Source organism: Thalia democratica, chromosome 2, assembly GCF_965202585.1.
Source record: "Thalia democratica chromosome 2, ktThaDemo2.hap1.1, whole genome shotgun sequence".
Lineage (NCBI taxonomy): Eukaryota > Metazoa > Chordata > Thaliacea > Salpida > Salpidae > Thalia > Thalia democratica.
Genome location: NC_139166.1, coordinates 93,118,021 through 93,137,639, shown reverse-complemented (window position 1 = coordinate 93,137,639; position 19,619 = coordinate 93,118,021). Strand labels below are relative to the sequence as shown.

General features: G+C 23.6%; 1 protein-coding gene across 1 annotated transcript; it reads right to left on the bottom strand.

Annotated features, from left to right (window-relative positions):
* Positions 1-16,328: 16,328 nt before the first annotated feature.
* On the bottom strand, positions 16,329-16,890 carry LOC145829121 (histone H3.3 type 1-like). Its single transcript, XM_082936853.1, has 2 exons — positions 16,758-16,890; positions 16,329-16,609 (listed from the first exon to the last, which is right to left on the bottom strand). The coding sequence occupies exons 1-2, from the start codon at positions 16,888-16,890 to the stop codon at positions 16,329-16,331; spliced, it is 414 nt and encodes a 137-aa protein (XP_082792979.1).
* Positions 16,891-19,619: the final 2,729 nt, after the last annotated feature.

Below are 19,619 nucleotides of genomic sequence, written 5' to 3'. Positions count from 1 at the left end.
AAATACACATTTATGACGACTAAAAAATTATAAACAGTTTTGAAAGAAAAACAGAACAACTTCAGTATTTTTCATAAGACATAAAATTATACCAATACACGGTAGCTTTAAAATGTACAAAAGTGATTATTGTTTTTTCATTAATTAGGTATTTTACTTAATTTGTCTATATTAACCAAACTTTCTAATTTGTTTCACGGAAATATGTAGGAATTCACACAATATAAGCATAAATTATAGGTAACATGTAAAATCAATGTTTTAAAAATATATATATAAGTTTTTATATCAAAAGTTAATGTTTATTCAAAAAATTAACATAGTATATCTTACAGTTATATCTTATGTGCTATTCATAAACCTCTAACTTCTTTAAATTTTCCATTATTTTACTCAAATTTCTTCAAAATATAAAATAATTAATTAACTATGTTAATTTACATAAATGTTTTAGATATTGTTAAAATTTTAAATATTAAAGGTTATTTAGTTAGGTTACAAAAGTAAAAATTTTTAAAGATACGAAAGTCTCCTTGCAAACTATATGCTTGTAAAAAAGTTTTAAACATTTTTAGCGATTTATTTATAGTTTTATAAAGAGTAAATACCTTACTATTTAAAAGGTTACAAAACTCTAAAGATGTAAAATTTCTTTAATTCTATTTTTAGTTTCTGTTTTTGTTTTAGTCACTTTAGTTGTCGTTACCCATTTTTTTAAATTAAGTTTTTTTTTTTTTAACAGAAAATGATCCATATAACCAATAACAGTTAAAAAAGCAAAGTTAGTTTTAAACTTTGATCTAGTTATCATTGTTTGATTACTTAGTAGTTGAAAGTAGTCGGTAAATTATTTTATTAATGATTTCGTATTTATTTCGTAGTTTTATGTTTTTTTTTACAATATGTACACGGATTCAGTGAACAATAAAGTGAATAACAACAAATCGTTATTTGAATAAGTTTTAAATTAAGGAGCTGAATTACTAACTTTAGTATTTTGGTATTAGTCATCACAAGAAAAATATAACAATTAACAAATCGTAGTATACTAAATGAAAATAAAGATACTACTCTTTTTAAATTTAAATCTTATCTTCTAAAGGTAGGTTAACATTTTCGTATAAGTAAACCATCTTGTTACTAACAAAAAAAACCTGTGTATTATAACTGTTTTTATTCGTATAAAATAAGAGAAAAACCATAGAGAAAGCTTAAATAAACTTAGAAACAAATAACAAAGCTAATTTAAGAGTACTTTCATTATGCCACTTTAGTGTGATAAAAACCAATGTAAATATATTTTAATTTTACATCACATGATAGTTTCCATAAATTAGTTTTATTATCGAAAGTAAAAAGCTGTTTTACTAACATTAAAGATTTTGTAGTAGTTTGATAAGAATATAACAAAGTTTAATGAAAAGTAAACAAAATACAATAAGTTAGTTTACAAAAACGTTTATTAGTCCCCCTTTTACCAGCTCAAAACTATTATTTGACCACGTGTAGTGATTTAAACAGTACTTTTATTTAAAAAATAGTATTTTTATTTTTGTATACTTTTTTTATTTGCCAAACTATGTTAAGCGTGTGAATAATTGTAAGTGATGACTACCTACAGTAGCGTACAATAAAAAGCATCACTAAGCATACAATAAATTAAAACAAAAGTTCCACCAGAAAACCCCTTAACGGAATTGTTAAAGATCTCACTCCTGATCCAGGAAAATGCAATATAACCTATAAATACAAATGCCACTGTGATAGTGAGTATATTGGGAAAACTTCGCAACGATTTCACATAAGAAGGGACCAACACGTGACCAACGCCTTAAGAAACTGGATGATCTATTGGACTAATAAGCCAATAAAAAGTCAATCGGCAATAGGTGAACATTTTTTAAATAATTTGGAATGCGCAAAAAACTATAACAATAATATGTTTTCAATTGTTTGTAAAGGACGTAACATGTATCATTTAAGTGTTTTAGAGTCTATATTTATTAAAACTAATAAGCTAAGTTTATGCAAACAAAAATTTGTTTATAACTCTCATTTGTTTAAATTATTGTAAATTCGCTACTAAGTTTTGTTTTTGTTGTTTAATTTTATTTAAGAAAGTTTAAATAAGTCGGTTTCCTCTTATAAAAAATGCCATTATTACTTTCAATTTCTAGTATTTCAGCTTTATACTTTGAATTTTGTTGAACAACTCTATATTAGCATCGCCTAGTACATGTAATTTTATTTACCTATCATGACGCATAATCTTACAATTTTATTAATTTTATTATTTTACAAAAGTCTATTTAGTTATCTACAATAACTATTGAAAAGGACAGTCTAAAAAAATTTTAGTTCACAAAAAATAAAATATACTGCAAAATGAATTGTTGTTTTAAATTTTTATATGAAGTTAGTACCGAAAAAAAATTATTAAAAATAAAAGTGTAGTTTAAATACATAAGCTAAGTAAATAATTATTTCAATTAATAAATTCATACCATGAAATATCATGCAAATTATGTTTCATGTACTTTATTTTGAATAAAATTTACTTTTGCGAACCAACTGAAAATTAATTAATTTAATAATATAAATAAGGTTGACGTAATTAATGCTGACATGCGTACGTAAAATATTTGATTTATAGTATGTCTAGCATATATTTTTTTATTTAAAAAACAATATTGTTTAAATTATGTTTAATACATCACGATTATTATGTTTTTAGCTAAAAAAAATACATACATTTAATAATATTAAATATATTTTTACAGATACTAATACATTTTTTTTCCAAATTTATTTCAAGTTTTCATACTTTAACAAAGATGTATAATGATGCTTACTTAAATTTTTTACATTCTAATCAAGGAATAATTAAGTTTCATACCTTATTATTTATTAGTTTTAAAACCTTTTTACAAGAGGTTAATTAATAGTATCTTGTACATGTTCATTTATTTATCTATAGTTATGATGAAACAACCAAGTAAGTTTTTTCTATTAATAATTACAAAACAGCGCATTTGAATAAGGAGTTAAGTCAACTTATAAAAGTGCAACTTTTTGTAAAATATATATGAGTTGTTTAAAAAACTATTAATCGTATAATAAATGTGAGAAAAAACTTTAGTATAATTTGTGCATTAAAAAGTATTTTCATGTGTATATTTCTAAAAACTAAAATAATATTGAACTAAATACTTATGAAAAATAGATCAAATCAGACTTCATAAAACTCTTAAAGAAGTGTCCTAAATAAAATTTATAAAAACATAAAAATATACTTTCAATAATGTATTTTTTTTCTATAACTTAATAAAATAAAGGTATTCCCGATAAATAGAAAACTCGGCTTTAAAATAAATTTAATAAATGCAAAAACTTTTTTTTTACTTTATTACAGTTAGTTAAGCTACTTTTAAATGTATTATTAAAAAAAGTAAAAATTAAAAAAATGTGAATGAGAAGTTAATCAAATAAAAAAATGATTTTGGTTTTACTAACATATAATAGTATTTTATTTAAAGAAAAAGATTTTAAACAACTAAAAGTTTTTAAAGATATCTTTGAAGACGTATCTTTAAATTTTTAATAAACTAAAAAGTTTCTTAAGTTTCTTAGACGGCTTGCTTATAAAAAAACATAACAAAAGAAATAAGCTAATGAAATACTACATGAAATCTCTTTAAAAGTTAAAACTACAGTTAAAATGAGTAAAAAATATATTATGCTGAAACTTATTTTATTTATAGTGACGTCATTCATTAAATCTAAAAAATATTTTTACAGAAAGCTTTTTTTATAAACAAACTACTTCAAAACATTTAACTTTATAGAAAAAGGGCATAATTTACAAACCTATATATATAAATTCTTGAATCATTAAAGAAATTTCAATTCAGCCTATCATGTGTAATCACAATTCTATTTATTATACTTCAAATTGTTAGTTTTCAGTTTTTATTAGAAAATATACTTAACATTATATACAAAGTATAGAATTTTAATGAATAAAACCTTACAATAAATTGTGATGTGAAACTTTTCATTTATAATTCAAATTAATTAATGAAATGAAACTTTGTAATTTAAATGTTTAACTTGTGTTTGAAAATGTATGATACGTTGTACAATATTTTAAATTGGGTTTTATTTTAATGATTATAAGTACTTAATATTTTTTTTTAATATATATTAAAAAGATAATAACAACCAAATTATTTTTATATAGTAAGCATTTTATGACTTTTTGGTACTTATGAAATAGTTTAGACTACATGTTAACACAATTTTATAAAAATTACGAGTAATCTTATTAACTTTTACTACGTGACAGTACAGCTAATGACAGCTTACCAAAGTTACAATTAATAAAGAAAACAAAGAAGAGAGGATTTTAAAAACTCGAAATCAGGCTTCTAATAAAATAAAAACTTCATCAAAAAATTTTAAATTATTTTAATTCTGTATATATGGAAGCTTAAAAATAAGAACATTGAATACAAAATAGATTGGGAAATCATCCACCACATTGGCAAAGCAAAAAACCCACAAAGTATTTGCAGTACTTGTATATTAGAAAAGGTCGCGATCGCTAAAGCAGACAGAAATGATAATCTAAACAAACGGTACGAACTCTTTTATTCCTGTCCGCACTTCCAAAATCTCCACTTTAAAACTTAAATTACTCGTAATACAGGTTTTATGCATGCTTTTTAATTTTTGTAACTATAATTTTCTTAGAGTTAAAAGTTTTTTTTTTCTAAATTATTCAAGCAAAATTTTCAAATTTTGGTAACTATTACAAGCACAAAATTACTTAAATTTACAATATTCAAGTCACAATAAAATTTAGCTCGATAAAAATGCATCTTAACTTAAGCCCACTTATTATTATTAACCTTATTTTTATTTGTTTGTGTTGTTCCTTGATTTTTAAATTTAACTAGAATTTAAACTTTGCCAAAAATTCAAAAATTAAATTAAAAAGTAGCGTAATTTTTTTAATATAACAGAAAAAATTTAAATTTATACGTCGATTTTTTTAATAATTGTGGCCAGCTTCAATTTTAAGTTTAACTGTAATAACTTTTTTGTAACTAATCTACAAAAAAAAATAATTTGATCAACCTAATTTGTTTTACTTATTACCTTTATTTAACTTATAACTTTAAAGTTTTAGTTCTTGAAGTACAAAAATTTAAAAAATCAACATATACATTATTTATAAGTCTTGAAAATATTTAGAAAAAAAAAACAATCTTAGTATGTTTTGATGATGTTTTAGCCTGAAAATTTTGTTTTTGATTATTATTCAAAATTGAACAATTTGATATGTTTTGCTTACTTTTGACAAAAAAAAAAGGTTGAAAGAGTAGTTTACAATGTATTATAAATTTGCCGTTATTCGTTTAAAATGTTAACTAAAATGTTTTACTGTAGTATGTTGAATATATATTATAACAATGAAAAAAATTAGTAAATTGCTTTATTCATTGAAACTCTACGCATTAACTTTGTGCATAATGTAAAGTAATATATTATTTTTATTAAAAACTGACAACTACCAAATAAAAGTACAATAATTTAAATACTATTAGACATGATAGGCTGAGGTCATGACTTTTTATTCTCTCAAATTTAAGTATAATCTTTAAAAAGATAATTGTTCTAAGAAACAATCATTTTACGTTTTGAAGAATGAAGCTACTAATAAACTATACAAAATAAAGTTTAGAACACTTAACTCTTCATTTTACAATAAATTGTATTTATGACTGATAGAAAAGTTTTATAATGCATTTTAAGAGCCTGTTTCTATCAATAAGATTTTACAAGTTTGTCAAACTGTCTATGAAACTTTATACATCTTTATGTTTTATAAAATATTTTAAAAAACTCTCAAAAGCTTTTCGTTGTTTTAATTTTTTCTCTAAATTTTATTTACTCAATAATTTTAATATTTTTTGCGGCCAACAGGTCTTAGGACCAAATATTTCAATCACTTTTTTGTCCTTCAATAAGCAGTAATAACATTGTTTTGTCAATTGTTATACTCTAAATAACGTTCAAGTTTGAGAAATTTTAGTTACAAATCTACATTTCAAGCATATAACAATACCTTATAGATTTCTAAATACTTAATTAAATTAATTTATTCATAATAGATTATAGCTTTAAAAGTATAATTGACTGTTGGTATTTATACTTTGTAAATGATTATTTGAAATTTTCTTTAGGAGTCTTTAGGAATTTAAAGGACTCTTTAGGAATCTCTAAGAATCTAAAGAAACATACAAAAAATTTTAATTTTGTAAGAATTAGAATAAAAAACTTCGTTTTAAAAATGTAAAATTCATTACTAATTTTGTTTTCAGAAATATACACATTTGAGTTCTTGGTTATGTTTAACTTATGCTAACATTTTTTTTTTATTTAAGATATTATTTATAATTTTTTTTAAATTCATATAAAAATATCGAAAACACCATTTTATTGGCAGACTTTAGCCATTTTTTAAATACGACTTTTTGTGATAATTAGTTGAAAGGTTTTACATGATTGTTTTATCATGTATATATATAACATAATCGATAAACTTTATTTTAGACTGAGATAACTAAGTTAACACCTTTAAAATACAACTAAATAACCTCAAGAGAGGTTTTAAAACTAAAAGGTATCACAATCAATAAAACTTAATCTTTTTTAGAATAAAGCCAGTAAGGTTAAGTGAACTTTTGAGATAATTATAAATGATGTAACTAAAATATAAACAGTAAATAAATATTACACTTAACAAACTACATATTTTAAATTTTGTATTTTACTTTTGTTCTTTTTCTTGCTTTATACTAAAAGTAAAATGGTGTTGTAGTTCTACAAAATGTTATTAAAGCTTATATTCTTATATTCTCTTTTAAATAAAGTTAATTTAATAACTTAATTGTAAACTATTACAAGCTATTAAATATTTAAATATACTATTATTAAGTATTTTGGTATTTTCCTGTGTTTAACAAATTGTTTAAAATATATTTTATATTTTCCTAAATTTTTTTATCATTTAATTGTATATGAAAACAAGTAATATTTCTATAACTGTAAATTTACATTTGAACTGAACTTATTAAACTTTTCTGTTATTTCATTAAGTGATATAATTAAGATAAACTACATATGAGTAAAATAGCTAAGTGAACGCGCGAACGATTACCACCAGCGCGATTCACACCGTGCCGGATATAATTACAAAAATTAATTACAATACTGAAAATGTAATACGGAAAATTACAAAAGTAAATAAACCCTTTTAAGTCACAAGATAAATAATTAATTATTTTAGTCCTTTTACAAAGGCTTTCAAAATATTGAACAAAAGAAAACAAACAATTTAATTTAATTTATATTTTTAATATGCCAGTAGCTGGTTCGATTGTTCATGGTTACAAACAAATGACGTCATTAAATGATAATATGCAAATTAAAAAATATCGTCGCATATTTGTTTTGAGTCAGTTTTGGTTAAAAATTTTGTAATTTTAATTAAAATACTGAAAATTAAATTAGGTTAGTAAACTGCTTCAAATAAGACATTTATTAAATACTTATTTCTTGTCAATTATTGTACAAAAAAATCTATGTTTGATACAAACTTTAGAACATTTATAATTATAAATTATTAATTTTTGATACAACTTTTTGTATAGTAATCAGTTTTATGTATACATTGTGTAAACTTTTAAAATACAGACTTAATTAAGTTGTTAATTACATAAAAAAAGACAATGATTAAATGTTTGTTTTATATTATTATATCAAATGTTTTTAAAAAAGATACAAATTTTAAAACATTTTATACTGCTGAAAGCGGGTGGGAGTCTAATATGCACGAAAACACTTTTGCACAAAGGGACACTTATGCATGAAGAGTCACTTTTGCACGAAATAGCACTTTTGCATGAATAATCATTTATTTTTGTTATATAAAAATGTTTATGAAAATTAATAGTTAATAAAAAGCCCTGATGATATTTTTTTTTGTTCGTTGCAAATGTTTGAGAAAAATCTTAAAGAGTTACTATAAATTTCAAGAAATTTAACTTTAAATGACACTTAACCTTTACTTAAGAGACTAAACTTTTTTAACACTTAAAATTACTTAAATCATCTTATCAATTGATATAAATTAGTTGACCTGGTTTATAATGATTACTTTTGTAATAATTTTTAAATTATTTCTTATTTTAGTCTTCTTTTATTTTAAAAAACTTCAAATAAACCTATGGTTTGAAAACTGTGCTAATTTTATATAACTGCATGAAAATAAAAGTATTTCTAGTTATAATTTATAATATTTATTAAACGAATCATGAAATTAACACTATAACATTACGATAAAAACTATATAACATATGACCTAGAATAATGAAATAGTATAATTAGGAGTTAAGTTGATAACTCATTTTTTAGGACACAACAAAATATAATGAAGTCTATGGATAATAAAGTCTATGGATAATAAAGTCCTGGACAAGACGTTTTAAGGTATCTGTTGTGTGCAACCCAATCCTAGCTTTTTCCTCCTTATCTAAACTGATTTGAATTACATCAGTAATGCTGCAATTTTCTATTTTAGTATGATACAGAAAAGTTATACAACTTTAGTTAAATATATTTTTTAATGAAGTATTTTACAATAAAAGTACAAACTTATATAGATACAATGTTTTAATAACTTTTGTTTAATAATTTTTGTTTTTCATTAATTTTTTTTTTAATTTTTTTTTTTATAACTTTAATATGAAACAAACTAAATATACAACCTCAAATTAAATATATTACTTACATAAAAAAAATTAAATTAGAATATAATATCATTTTAATTCCAAATTTATGCTTTTTTTTTTTTTAGATCTTAATAATTTAAATTTTTTTTTTTTGTTAGGACTTTATTTGTTTAAATTTTTTTTTTAACAAACTTTTTATATGAAGAAACAAGAATATGTGATTAAAAGTTTCTTCATGCAATTCTGACCAGTTTCTCAGCAAAGCAAAAATTAGCCGAAACTAAGTTCAAACCTGTACAAAATTCAGTGCTCATTTGACCCTTCGTGCAAAAAACATTTTCATTATAATTCTTTTTTAATTTTAGTTTTAAATTTTTAATTGCTTTTATGTAGGTTGTATACAAAATTATATAAGTATTAACGTTATATCTTAGAACTATCAACAATTTTGACTATGTAAATAAAATCAGAAAGTACAGATATCAATAACTAATTTATTTTTTTAAGTCATGCAAAATTTTAGGTTTAAAATTCTTTTTTTTAGTGAATAGAAACTTAGTTTAAGTTTAAGAAATTGTTAATATAGTAAAATAAAAACTGATCTACTAACTGTTGTTTTCGTCAATTTTAATTGTTTGATTAATTAGATGGTAGATCGATTTTTGTGCTGAATATTTGTAATGTACAATGTTCAATTCTTACGTCATATTGTTTTTATTTTTTTGTAAACTTTCGCATCTTTGTTTACCAAAGTGCTTTTTATTTTAAATTTAAACTGGCTGAAGATTAGAGACAATCTTTTTTGTCTCTATTAAAAATATGTTCCAGCATTTTTAAAATCGTTATTTCAATAAATTATTTAATTAGAGTGGGCTCAGTAAAAGGTGTTCAAGTTTGAATATTAACCTTATTTTATATATATATAAATATATACTTCGAAAATTTTGCAAAGTAAGCAAAACACAAATCATATCTTACATTAAAACTATTTTATTTAAAAATAAAGTTGTTAGATTAAGACATTACCGAAGAATAATAAACTTTTATTTAGATTAATTACTTTATTAATTTGAGTATCCTAAAATTCACAGTTTAAAGCTACAAGTATCATATAATTACTAAAAAAAATGAAAAATTTGTAGTATGTTTGCACTGTTGATTAGTAAATAAAACTGGCTACTGGAATCAATAAAATTTAAAAAAAAAAATAAATATTTTAGAGGGTAATATATTTGTCAAATAATCGCGCTTTTAACTGTATGCATCTTCTTATTTTGAATGGTTGTATGTTAAACTATCATGGTGTATGTAAGAGCTTATCAAAAGAATCAATTAGCGCCTTCTATAAAACTTTAATAATCAATCGTATACCTTTTGTGTAAAATCCACAAGCATTTTAAAAACTCACATGAAATCTTTATAGTACTATTATCACTCCTTTATTAACTTTTTTACTAAGTATCTGATACAGATATTAGAAAATTTCAATTTTTTTATTTACTTGTAATTCAATTGACTCTTAATTTTTTGATTTGAATAGTACTGAAAAGGTATAGAGAGCTGTTTAATTATATTTTTAATATCTTTTTTATTATCGGAATTCTAGTATTTAAAAAAAGTTAAATAAGGCCTAAATGTTTAACTTTTCAACTTATTTAGAATGTTAAACCAATACTAGCAAAAATTAAATAAAGAGACAAAAAGCTTTACCTTCCATGTTTTATTTCAGTCATGAACTTTATATTTATACTGTATTGAAATATCAAAAACACTTTTGTTTTATGTTTGTTACATTTGTAATAAACATCTAATTTAACTAAAGTAACAGTTTTATTAAAGTTTTATTATTAAATGTAAAAACAATCAGAAAACAAAGGACTCTTTAAAAATTTATTAACAGTTATATTTAAAATCTTCTGTAGGAAAAAAATATTTAAGTTTTTTTCTGTGTTAATTTCTTAATAAATAAATCAAAAATTATATTATGAAGCTTAACTTTACAGAAAAGCTTTAGTGTTAGCAACCAATATTTACTGTTTGAATAAAATCAATTTTTTTGTAACCTACGGATATAGATACATTTAATAATAAAATTAATCTATACTATATAATGTTACTCAATAATACTTATGGCTACTCTATATAAAACTAGGCATGACAATGAATGAACATGTTATATTAAAGAACAATTGCGAACACTAACAAGTATATAAATAATATCATAGTTAAGAAAATACTGGTTTCGTATTATTAATTTTTTAATACTGTATAAACTTTATTACTACCTAGTCTTTATATTTAACAAAAAAAATAAAATACTATAATCTATTATATGTCAACAAACTGATCTGATAGTGTTTTAGGTTAATATTGTTTAATATATAGCTATATTGACAAAACTAATAACTAATTAACTAACTAACTATTCATAATACGAAAAAAGTTTTTTATAGTTACTTTTTATAGTCAATGCAATTTCTACAAAACATCTTCCAGTTTATAAAAGAAATAACACTTATAAAGCTGAACCTACAATGTATTGTTTTAGCTTTCACTCTTTTGTTTTATTAGTAAATGTTTGTATTTTTTTTATTATAATTAAAGTATCAGACTGCTTAGTAGAACATTTATCTAAAATAAAAGGTGACTTTTGGTAAGCCAACAAATAATTTTTGAAGACAATTGTGTTATTTGGAGCTAGTTTAGCTATTTAAATATAGAAATTCTTAAAGAAGGCAGTTTAAATTATATCAATGATAAAAATTTGTAACACGAAAGCGAGTGTTTGTTAGTTTAGAAAGATTGCGTCACTAGTTGCTTGAATGCGTTTCTGTCTGTAAAATAATAGTGTAGAATAAGCGTTTATTTACTATCACCATACAAGGTAAAGTTTAAAAATTCTAATTAAATTTTAAGTTTTTGTTTTACCTCTTTATTATACTTGAAAGATCACTTTTTTTTTCTTAGTGGGTAGTGAAAAAAATCATTAGTTTTTAACTTTTATTATCATATTTAATAAGCTGTTTATTTTACAATAAATTAAGCAATACTTTTTAGTTAATACAAAAAACTATGTGTAAGTTGATGATAACATAACTCAAGTGCATTGTATTTACAAATGGTAAACTCGACATAATTGTAATAAAAAAATTAAAAAAATTATATTACATAAAGTAGTTTGATTGACTTTTATTTTTATGCTCAGGTAGTTCATGATTACTCAACTATTACATACATACAAAATTACTCAATAATAAATCATTAACGTAAAAGAAACAAATGTGTATAAAGGATACAGAACTTTTTATTGTGTTCTTGGTTAACGTGATAAAAACCATCGCCAAAACTTTTTTGAACTTTTTTTTGTAAAAATTTATTGAAAACGGTTAATAACATGTTAAAAAAATTACAACTAGTTTTCTAAAAAAAAAACCAAGCATTGGTGAAAATAACTTATAATGTTTATAATGTTTTTAACTTTTTCATTTTACCAGATTAACATCTTATTACAACATAAGTAATTAATTGGAACATAAGTATCTTCTGATTCAAGTTGTCTTATAGTAAGATGACGCTAATTAGAAGGTTATTACTAATTTTATTACAATTTAAAGTTTTGTAAGAATGTTTGCAGCTGACTTTTCATGTTTTCCATCAATATTATCTAGAAAACTTTCATCGAATTTTTATCAGCTGACTGGTTCCAATCAGTTTGTTTTCACTGAAAGAAACAAGAGAAGAATTTTATTTATTTGCAGTCTTTCTTGTTTCAAGTTGTTCATGCTAAAACCTTGGTTCTTATTCTTTTCTTGACTCACAAAGTTTTAATTTATTTACTTTCTGAGAGGTTTCAACTTCGTAACTAGTAAGTTTATTTTCCCAAGTTTTTAGTTAAATTCTGCTGAGAAACAATTCCTGTTCACAACAACTAGCTCTACCTTATTCTTCTCTGTAACCAAAATATTTTCTTTGAGCTCTTTTACACTCTCTTGCATCTTTTTATTCTCAGTATTCGCAACTTCAATTCTTTTTTTATTTTCTTCTAGTTTTTAGTTACATTCTACCGAGAAGACACTAACCACTTCAAACTCCTGTTCACATTACTACTTTCTTTTTTTCAAGATATTTTCTTTGAGCTCTCTTAATATCTCTTTCTTCTTTTTATTCTCAGCTTTCACAAATTCAATTTTATTTTTATTTTCATCTAGTTGCTAACAAACCATCTCATTCTTGAGCTCTAAATTATTTTCTTTCAGCTCGTTTAGCTCGACATTCAGCACTAAATTTCAGGAAACTTTTTGTGCTGTCAAAGCATTAACACTACTTAATCTTTCCAATTCTTCTTCATTTTCTCAAAACTTATCGATGACATTTATAAAATGTTTTTTAATTTAACTTTTGTTGTTCAGTTTTGTAAAATTAATTTCATAAGATATGCGTTTTCGGCCTAATTGCAATTTATTATTATACCGTCTTTATTTCTTATTTTAACCAGGATAATGCACTTAGTTGGGCTAAAAACACCTCTCGACTCAAACAAATCTTTTTATATACATTTGTTTGTCATTATTTATTTTGAATTTCATTGTGCTGTTACTTATGGTAAGCATTTTTTTATTTAGATTGTTGCCAGGGACTAAGCTAAATAATTTCCAAAGTTTTCATTTTTTAGTAAAGTTTTGAGAATTTTGTTTTATCCCAGCATGGAGTTTAAAAAATATGTTATCAGTTTTTATACGTTTCTGTATAAAATTTTAACTACTTCTTATAAAGAAATTTTACTTTCGATCGGTTTTGCAATTTTTCATTTGGTTGCTATTTTCTATTGAGCAACACCTTGTTTCAATTTCTTTATTTTTATTTTTTTTTATTTGAACTTTCTTTAGCTCAATATTTAAAACCTTCAATTTTGCTTTTGTTGGCCTTTTTCTGGTGACGTTTTTGATTTTCAACCGTCGTTTTTAAGTAGCACATATTCTACTTTACACTTATGAAATATAGCTTGATGATTTCTATTAAGTGTAACCTTCTGAAGTAATTGTGTTATTTTTCTAATATTTTTTTGAACAATTTTAATCTTTTATCTTCAAACTTTGTAAATAATTTAGTTTACACATATAGCAACTTTAACAGTTTTAAGTAGTTTTCCATTGCAACACAATTTTAATTACTAGCTTTATTTATTTAATGTTAATGATAAATAAAATTGCTTTATTTTTTATGGGGAGCTTCAGTAATAAACAAATCATTGAAACCTACGTAGAAAATTAAAAGAATAAAAAATAAAGCAAGAACTCAAAATGATACTTTTTCGAAAAGCTTTGTTGTTTTAGAATAAATATTGTTTGAATAAGTTCTACTACAACAAAAAAACAAACCTTAAGGTTTTTTTACTTCTTCGTTCACGTTTATATTTTCATTTAATTAATCTTAACGGCTGATTAATAAAAAAACCAAAACATTGTACCTACTAATTCAAGTTGTCTAATAGCTTTATTTCTTTAGCTTTATGATCCTTGTTGGTTTTTGTATTATACAAACATAAATTTGTACCTTAGTTTTTGCATACTATATGCTTTTTAAATATTTAACAATGAAGCTCTTTTTAGCTCATTTATAATTTTTGAAGTAGCCCTGTTTTTTAAGATTTGATTTTTTTTAGACAAACTACTTTTTAATATTTAATCGAGCCGAATTATAATATTTTTTTTTTATAATAAACAATGCTAACAGTTGGTTCGTTACTCGTTCGAAATTGTTTTTCTTGTTTTTCGAAGCTTTAATAGACCTCGCTCTCTAGAGAGGTTTGAACTTCGTCACAAGTAAGTCTATATTCTTCTAGTTTTGAGTTTTTCTACTGAAAAGAAACTTCTTACCAGTTTGTGCTGTTCAGGAGAACATTTTTTTATTTTTAACCAAACTTTATTTTACTGTTATAATTTGGTTGAGGTCTATGAAGGCAGCATTATTTATACTTAATACTGCTAATTTGTTCTTAATTTTCATATATTCAGAAAAATTACTGATTTAATTCATAAAGATATTTCTGCTTTTAAGCATGGTGATCAACTACTTTATTCCTCTATTAATTTTGCTCTTCATTTAGCTTTTTTCTAAGATAAATATTGTTTTTAATTGATTGCTATTTTATTCTAGCTTTTTCCAAGCAACACCTTGTTCTAATTAATTTTTGCTGTTTTCATAAATATTTTATGATAGGTTCAGCAACATATTGGTGTTTAATGTTATTAAACTAGCTTTTTTTTGTGCTTTATTTTATTTATTCTGCATTTCTTTAACAAAACTACTAAAAATAAGTAGTTACACTTTCTAATCTTCTTTATAATGAAGCGTCTTCTATGTTGATTACAAAACATAAATTTGTGTTATTTTTTTTTTTTTTTATTCTGTAAGGGCACAGTTATAGTTTCAAATAAAATGTTTTCTAACGATTGTATTTAAAATAAAGTTGAAGCTTTTGACTTTTTTTTGTTGTATTTTATACATCAACATCATTTTTTTATTATTCTTTTGTTTACTAATTTTTTTAAAAATAATTAAAAATAATTAAAATATAACCTCTATAGATTCAAACTACCTGAAAAAATGTTTTTTATTTTGATCAGCAAAAGATTTTAGATTTTAAAAGTTAAACCTTTTTTTTTATTATTCATCCGTCCTTCTTTGTCAGCAACTTTCTTAAATTTATAATTAAAATATTGTTGTCATAATTTTTAGCTGTAAAATTCTTTTTTTTTGAAGATTTAATTTATAAACAAGCAAAGTTTGTATTAGCTCACTGGTTCTAATTGCTTTGGTTTCATATAAACTAAAAATATCTAAAATTAAAGCATTAGTGCTTTACAACAATCTTTCAACTTTTTGTTTTTAGATTTTTCTAATTTAATTTTGATCAGGTTTCAAATTAAGGGGTAGTAGCTATCTTGTGTTTTAATTAAGTCTACCAGCTAGGTAGCTTCTATTTACATAAACGAAACAATTTTGTTAAGCTTTTTTACTATTGTCTTAACTTTAATCTTTATTAGATTCAAAAGCTTACCAGTATAACTATTTAGATTAAATAGTTTCTTGGGGTTAGGAACGTTTTTTGGATAATATTGTCATGAATTACATGGAATAAAATTTGAATACTTGTTAATTATTTCGAAATGTCCATCATTTGTAAAAATAACTCTACTTTTAATTCTTCTTTAACAACAATCGTTTTTGTACGATTATAAGATAGTTTTTAGGAACTCATTTACCATCTGCAACTTAGTATACAGAAATCACTCATTTTAATTTTATATTTTGTTTCACAAACGTTTTAAAAACTATACAAGTTTCAATCGTAATAAGTACACTTAAATAAAACTTCAAAATAAAAAACTCTTATTTTAATATAAGATCAGTTCAAAATATACAAATAAATATAATATCAAACAAATATACAGCAATTTATCTATTAGGAATTTATTAGTCGAACAACACAAAAGCGATAATTATCCAACTAAAAACGAAAGAAGCTTCTTAAACACGTTCACCACGGATGCGAATAAACGGATGCGACAGATCTTTTTGCATGACTGTCAATTTTTTGGCATGGATAGCACACAGTTTTTTGTCTTCAATGAGTCCTAACAAGTAGGCTTCGGAAGCTTCTTGTAGTGCACCGATGGCTACACTCTGGAAACGAAGATCTGTCTTGAAATCCTGGGCAATCTCTCTGACTAACCTCTGGAAGGGAAGCTTGCGGATCATAAGCTTAGTAGGCTGCTGGTAGCGACGGATCTCACGAAGAGCAACGGTATCTAAATATTATTAAGTCGATGAAAATAAGTTTATATTTATAATTCAACTTTTACAACCTAGTTAACTAAATAACAAGTAAAACAGTGTTAAATTATGAATGAGTTCCTACAGTTAATTTTTGTTGATGATTTTAAACAAAACATTTACCTGGGCGGTAACGATGAGGTTTCTTTACTCCACCAGACGTTGGAGCGCTCTTTCGTGCTGCCTTGGTGGTGAGCTGCTTGCGAGGAGCTTTTCCTCCAGTTGATTTGCGAGCTGTCTGCTTAGTACGTGCCATTTTGTAATATAGTGTTATGTTATGTCTACAAATGTTGAAATTGTTAATATATAATATAAAACTTAACTAGTTATAATTATTATTGTTAAAAAAAATTATTTTGATTAAAGTTCTCATTTGTATATAAACTAAAAAATCTTAAAACAGTACTAATTAGAACAATTAGAACAAGAATTTGTCACAACAAAATTTTTACTTAAATTATAACTTAAAATTAAAACTATATTATTAAAAAAAGTCTTATAACATTTGCTGTTATAGTAGTTAAACCTTATTACAAAACTATATAATCACTAAAATCTAAGAAAATATTAAAATAAAAAACGTGAAAAACTTGGCTGAACAACATCAATGTATATTTAGCGTTTAAATTTTCAGGAAAACTTAGTCTTTTAATTTCATTTAACAGTTAGAGAAAAACAAAATTTTATTTAAAAGTGAAAAAATATGAGTTAGTATATTCAAATTTTTTACACATTTAGAGAGTAAAACTAGAGTTGGAAAAATTGTTCATTAAATTATGATTCAATTATTTGTATCTAAACGTGTCAAAAAAGTTAAAATGTTGGTTTCACTGACTCTTATTCTATTTTTTTTGTAATTACTTTTAGTTATATTGTTAACCAAACTTTTCAACTGCTTACTGTTATCATTTTTTTTAAAGGTATACAGTTTATTAATTATAGAAAAAAACTGTGAGTTACATAATAAGAGCCTAAGTTAGCCTGAGTGTATAAGTAAACTGAAAAAAAGTCAGTAACAATTGAAAAAATTAAGCTGTATAAATTTAGCTTAAAAGCCTAAATAACAACAATAAAAAGTAATAAGAACATAACTATAAAGTAAAAAAAAATCAATTCATTAAAACTAGTCTTATATTTCAAAAGTTTTCTCAGTTTTTTTAAATAGTCACAGTGTTCTAAGATATTACCCTAAGCTGGTCTTAATTAGCTTGAGTTATCTAAGTAAAACAAGAATATGACACTACTGAACTTCAATTTGTTTTTTTTTAAATTGCTAAGCTTTACATCCTGAGTTGTTGTTCTAAACTGTGCTACGACTGATTTGAATTGTATTTTGCTTTGATATAGTTTTGTGTTACTTTTCTGATTAAAGTTCCTAATTAGTTCCAATTAAGTTAGTGTAAAGAGACTAAATGATGATTAATAATTTTAACTGTTCAAAATATAGTTTTAATTGTTTGCTAATAAAAGATCCTAGTAAAGTAACTTCACTGGAATATAAATAAAAACAAATTATACAGCAATCTTCCTTTATTGTACCAACATATGTTTCTGTGTGTCAACAAATCAACACACTTCAACTGGGTTCTGTAAAAAAATAATTACTGTAATGGGAGAATAGAAGCATAGAATAAATTAGGTGTATATATGTTTTCATTAAAATAAGATATATTCTACAGATAATAGTTATTAATAGGTGAAATACTTAACATTAAATCCGACTGTTATAAAATTATATGATATTTGTAATTATTAAGTCTAAAATAAATAAGTAAGCTAAATTACACAACAAAATATAATATAAACAAACAACTTACGTTAATAGGAAAGATAACTAAATCAAAATTTACGGTTGTTAACTAACGAAAAAATACATTTTTACAACTAATAATTACGTCACAATGTAAATGAGGCCACCTAAACTATTCAATTTGTACTGCAAGAACATTAATTTTGTTTTTATGTAGTCCATTCTGAACAAAAATAAAACATTAACCATCAGTTAGTAAATGAATAAAATTCAATAAAACTTAACGGCGCTGAAGGCAATAAAAGTCACAGAAACTCGGTGTAACATGTATATTATATATTGAATGTTAGTAATGATTGAATCAAAGTTATATAGAATTAGGAAGCAGATTTAGTTCAAATGTAAAAATCAAAGAGTAAAAAAATTAAACTTTAAGGAAAAAAATTAAACTTTAAGGAAAAACAAAGCACAAAAAAATAACTATTACTAGGCTTACATTGTACTGACCGATAATTAAATTACAGCGACATACACAAAATCATAGTGACCTGAATTAAATATATATTGTATTTTATAATTAATAAAATAATTAATTTGTAAAGTAGGAGTCGGCTGTTTAATTTAAATATCCCTTACAGATATTTTATATATTTAATAAGTAAATTGTGTTATATGTGAAAGTTAAAATGTAAAACAACAAGGTAGTCATATGCTAAGTATAAACCTGCAGTAAAAAACCTACTAGCTCTCTTGGGCGTAGTAGGTAAAAAAGCACGGTTTATCTGTGATTTGAATACAGGCTTCCAATTAAACTTGGAACTTAACATATAAAGGTGTGAAGAATTATAGTCGGAGGGTAAAGTGAATATATGAAATTTCAGAGAATAGAAAGTGACTTGTGTGAAATAGATATACATAATAAATGAATAAAACTATATGTTACTTAGGATATATAATTATATTAATATATGTTAAGTGAATGTGTGTGTGTATGTGGAAGGTGAATGAAAAGTATGAAAGGTGAGAAGGCGCCAAGGTGTTATTTGAAGAAGAACCGTCGGTTGTGTACACAGTTGTTTGAAATATCACGTCTTTTATTTAGTAATTGTTTACTATCTTCTGCTAAAATTGCCATTCGTTCAAGGTTGCATATTTGGCAGATCTTGCTAGCGCTACTGATGTTATTGTTGGCGTGGTGGAGGATGCTCCATTCCATTTCTGGTTTGGTTCCATAC

Bases quoted from the DNA above. Each gene is read 5' to 3' on its own strand.
- LOC145829121 (XM_082936853.1), bottom strand. From the start codon at position 16,890: ATGGCACGTACTAAGCAGACAGCTCGCAAATCAACTGGAGGAAAAGCT. The intron at 16,610-16,757 runs GTAAATGTTTTG...AATAATATTTAG, and splicing joins ACCTCATCGTTACCGCCCAG to ATACCGTTGCTCTTCGTGAG.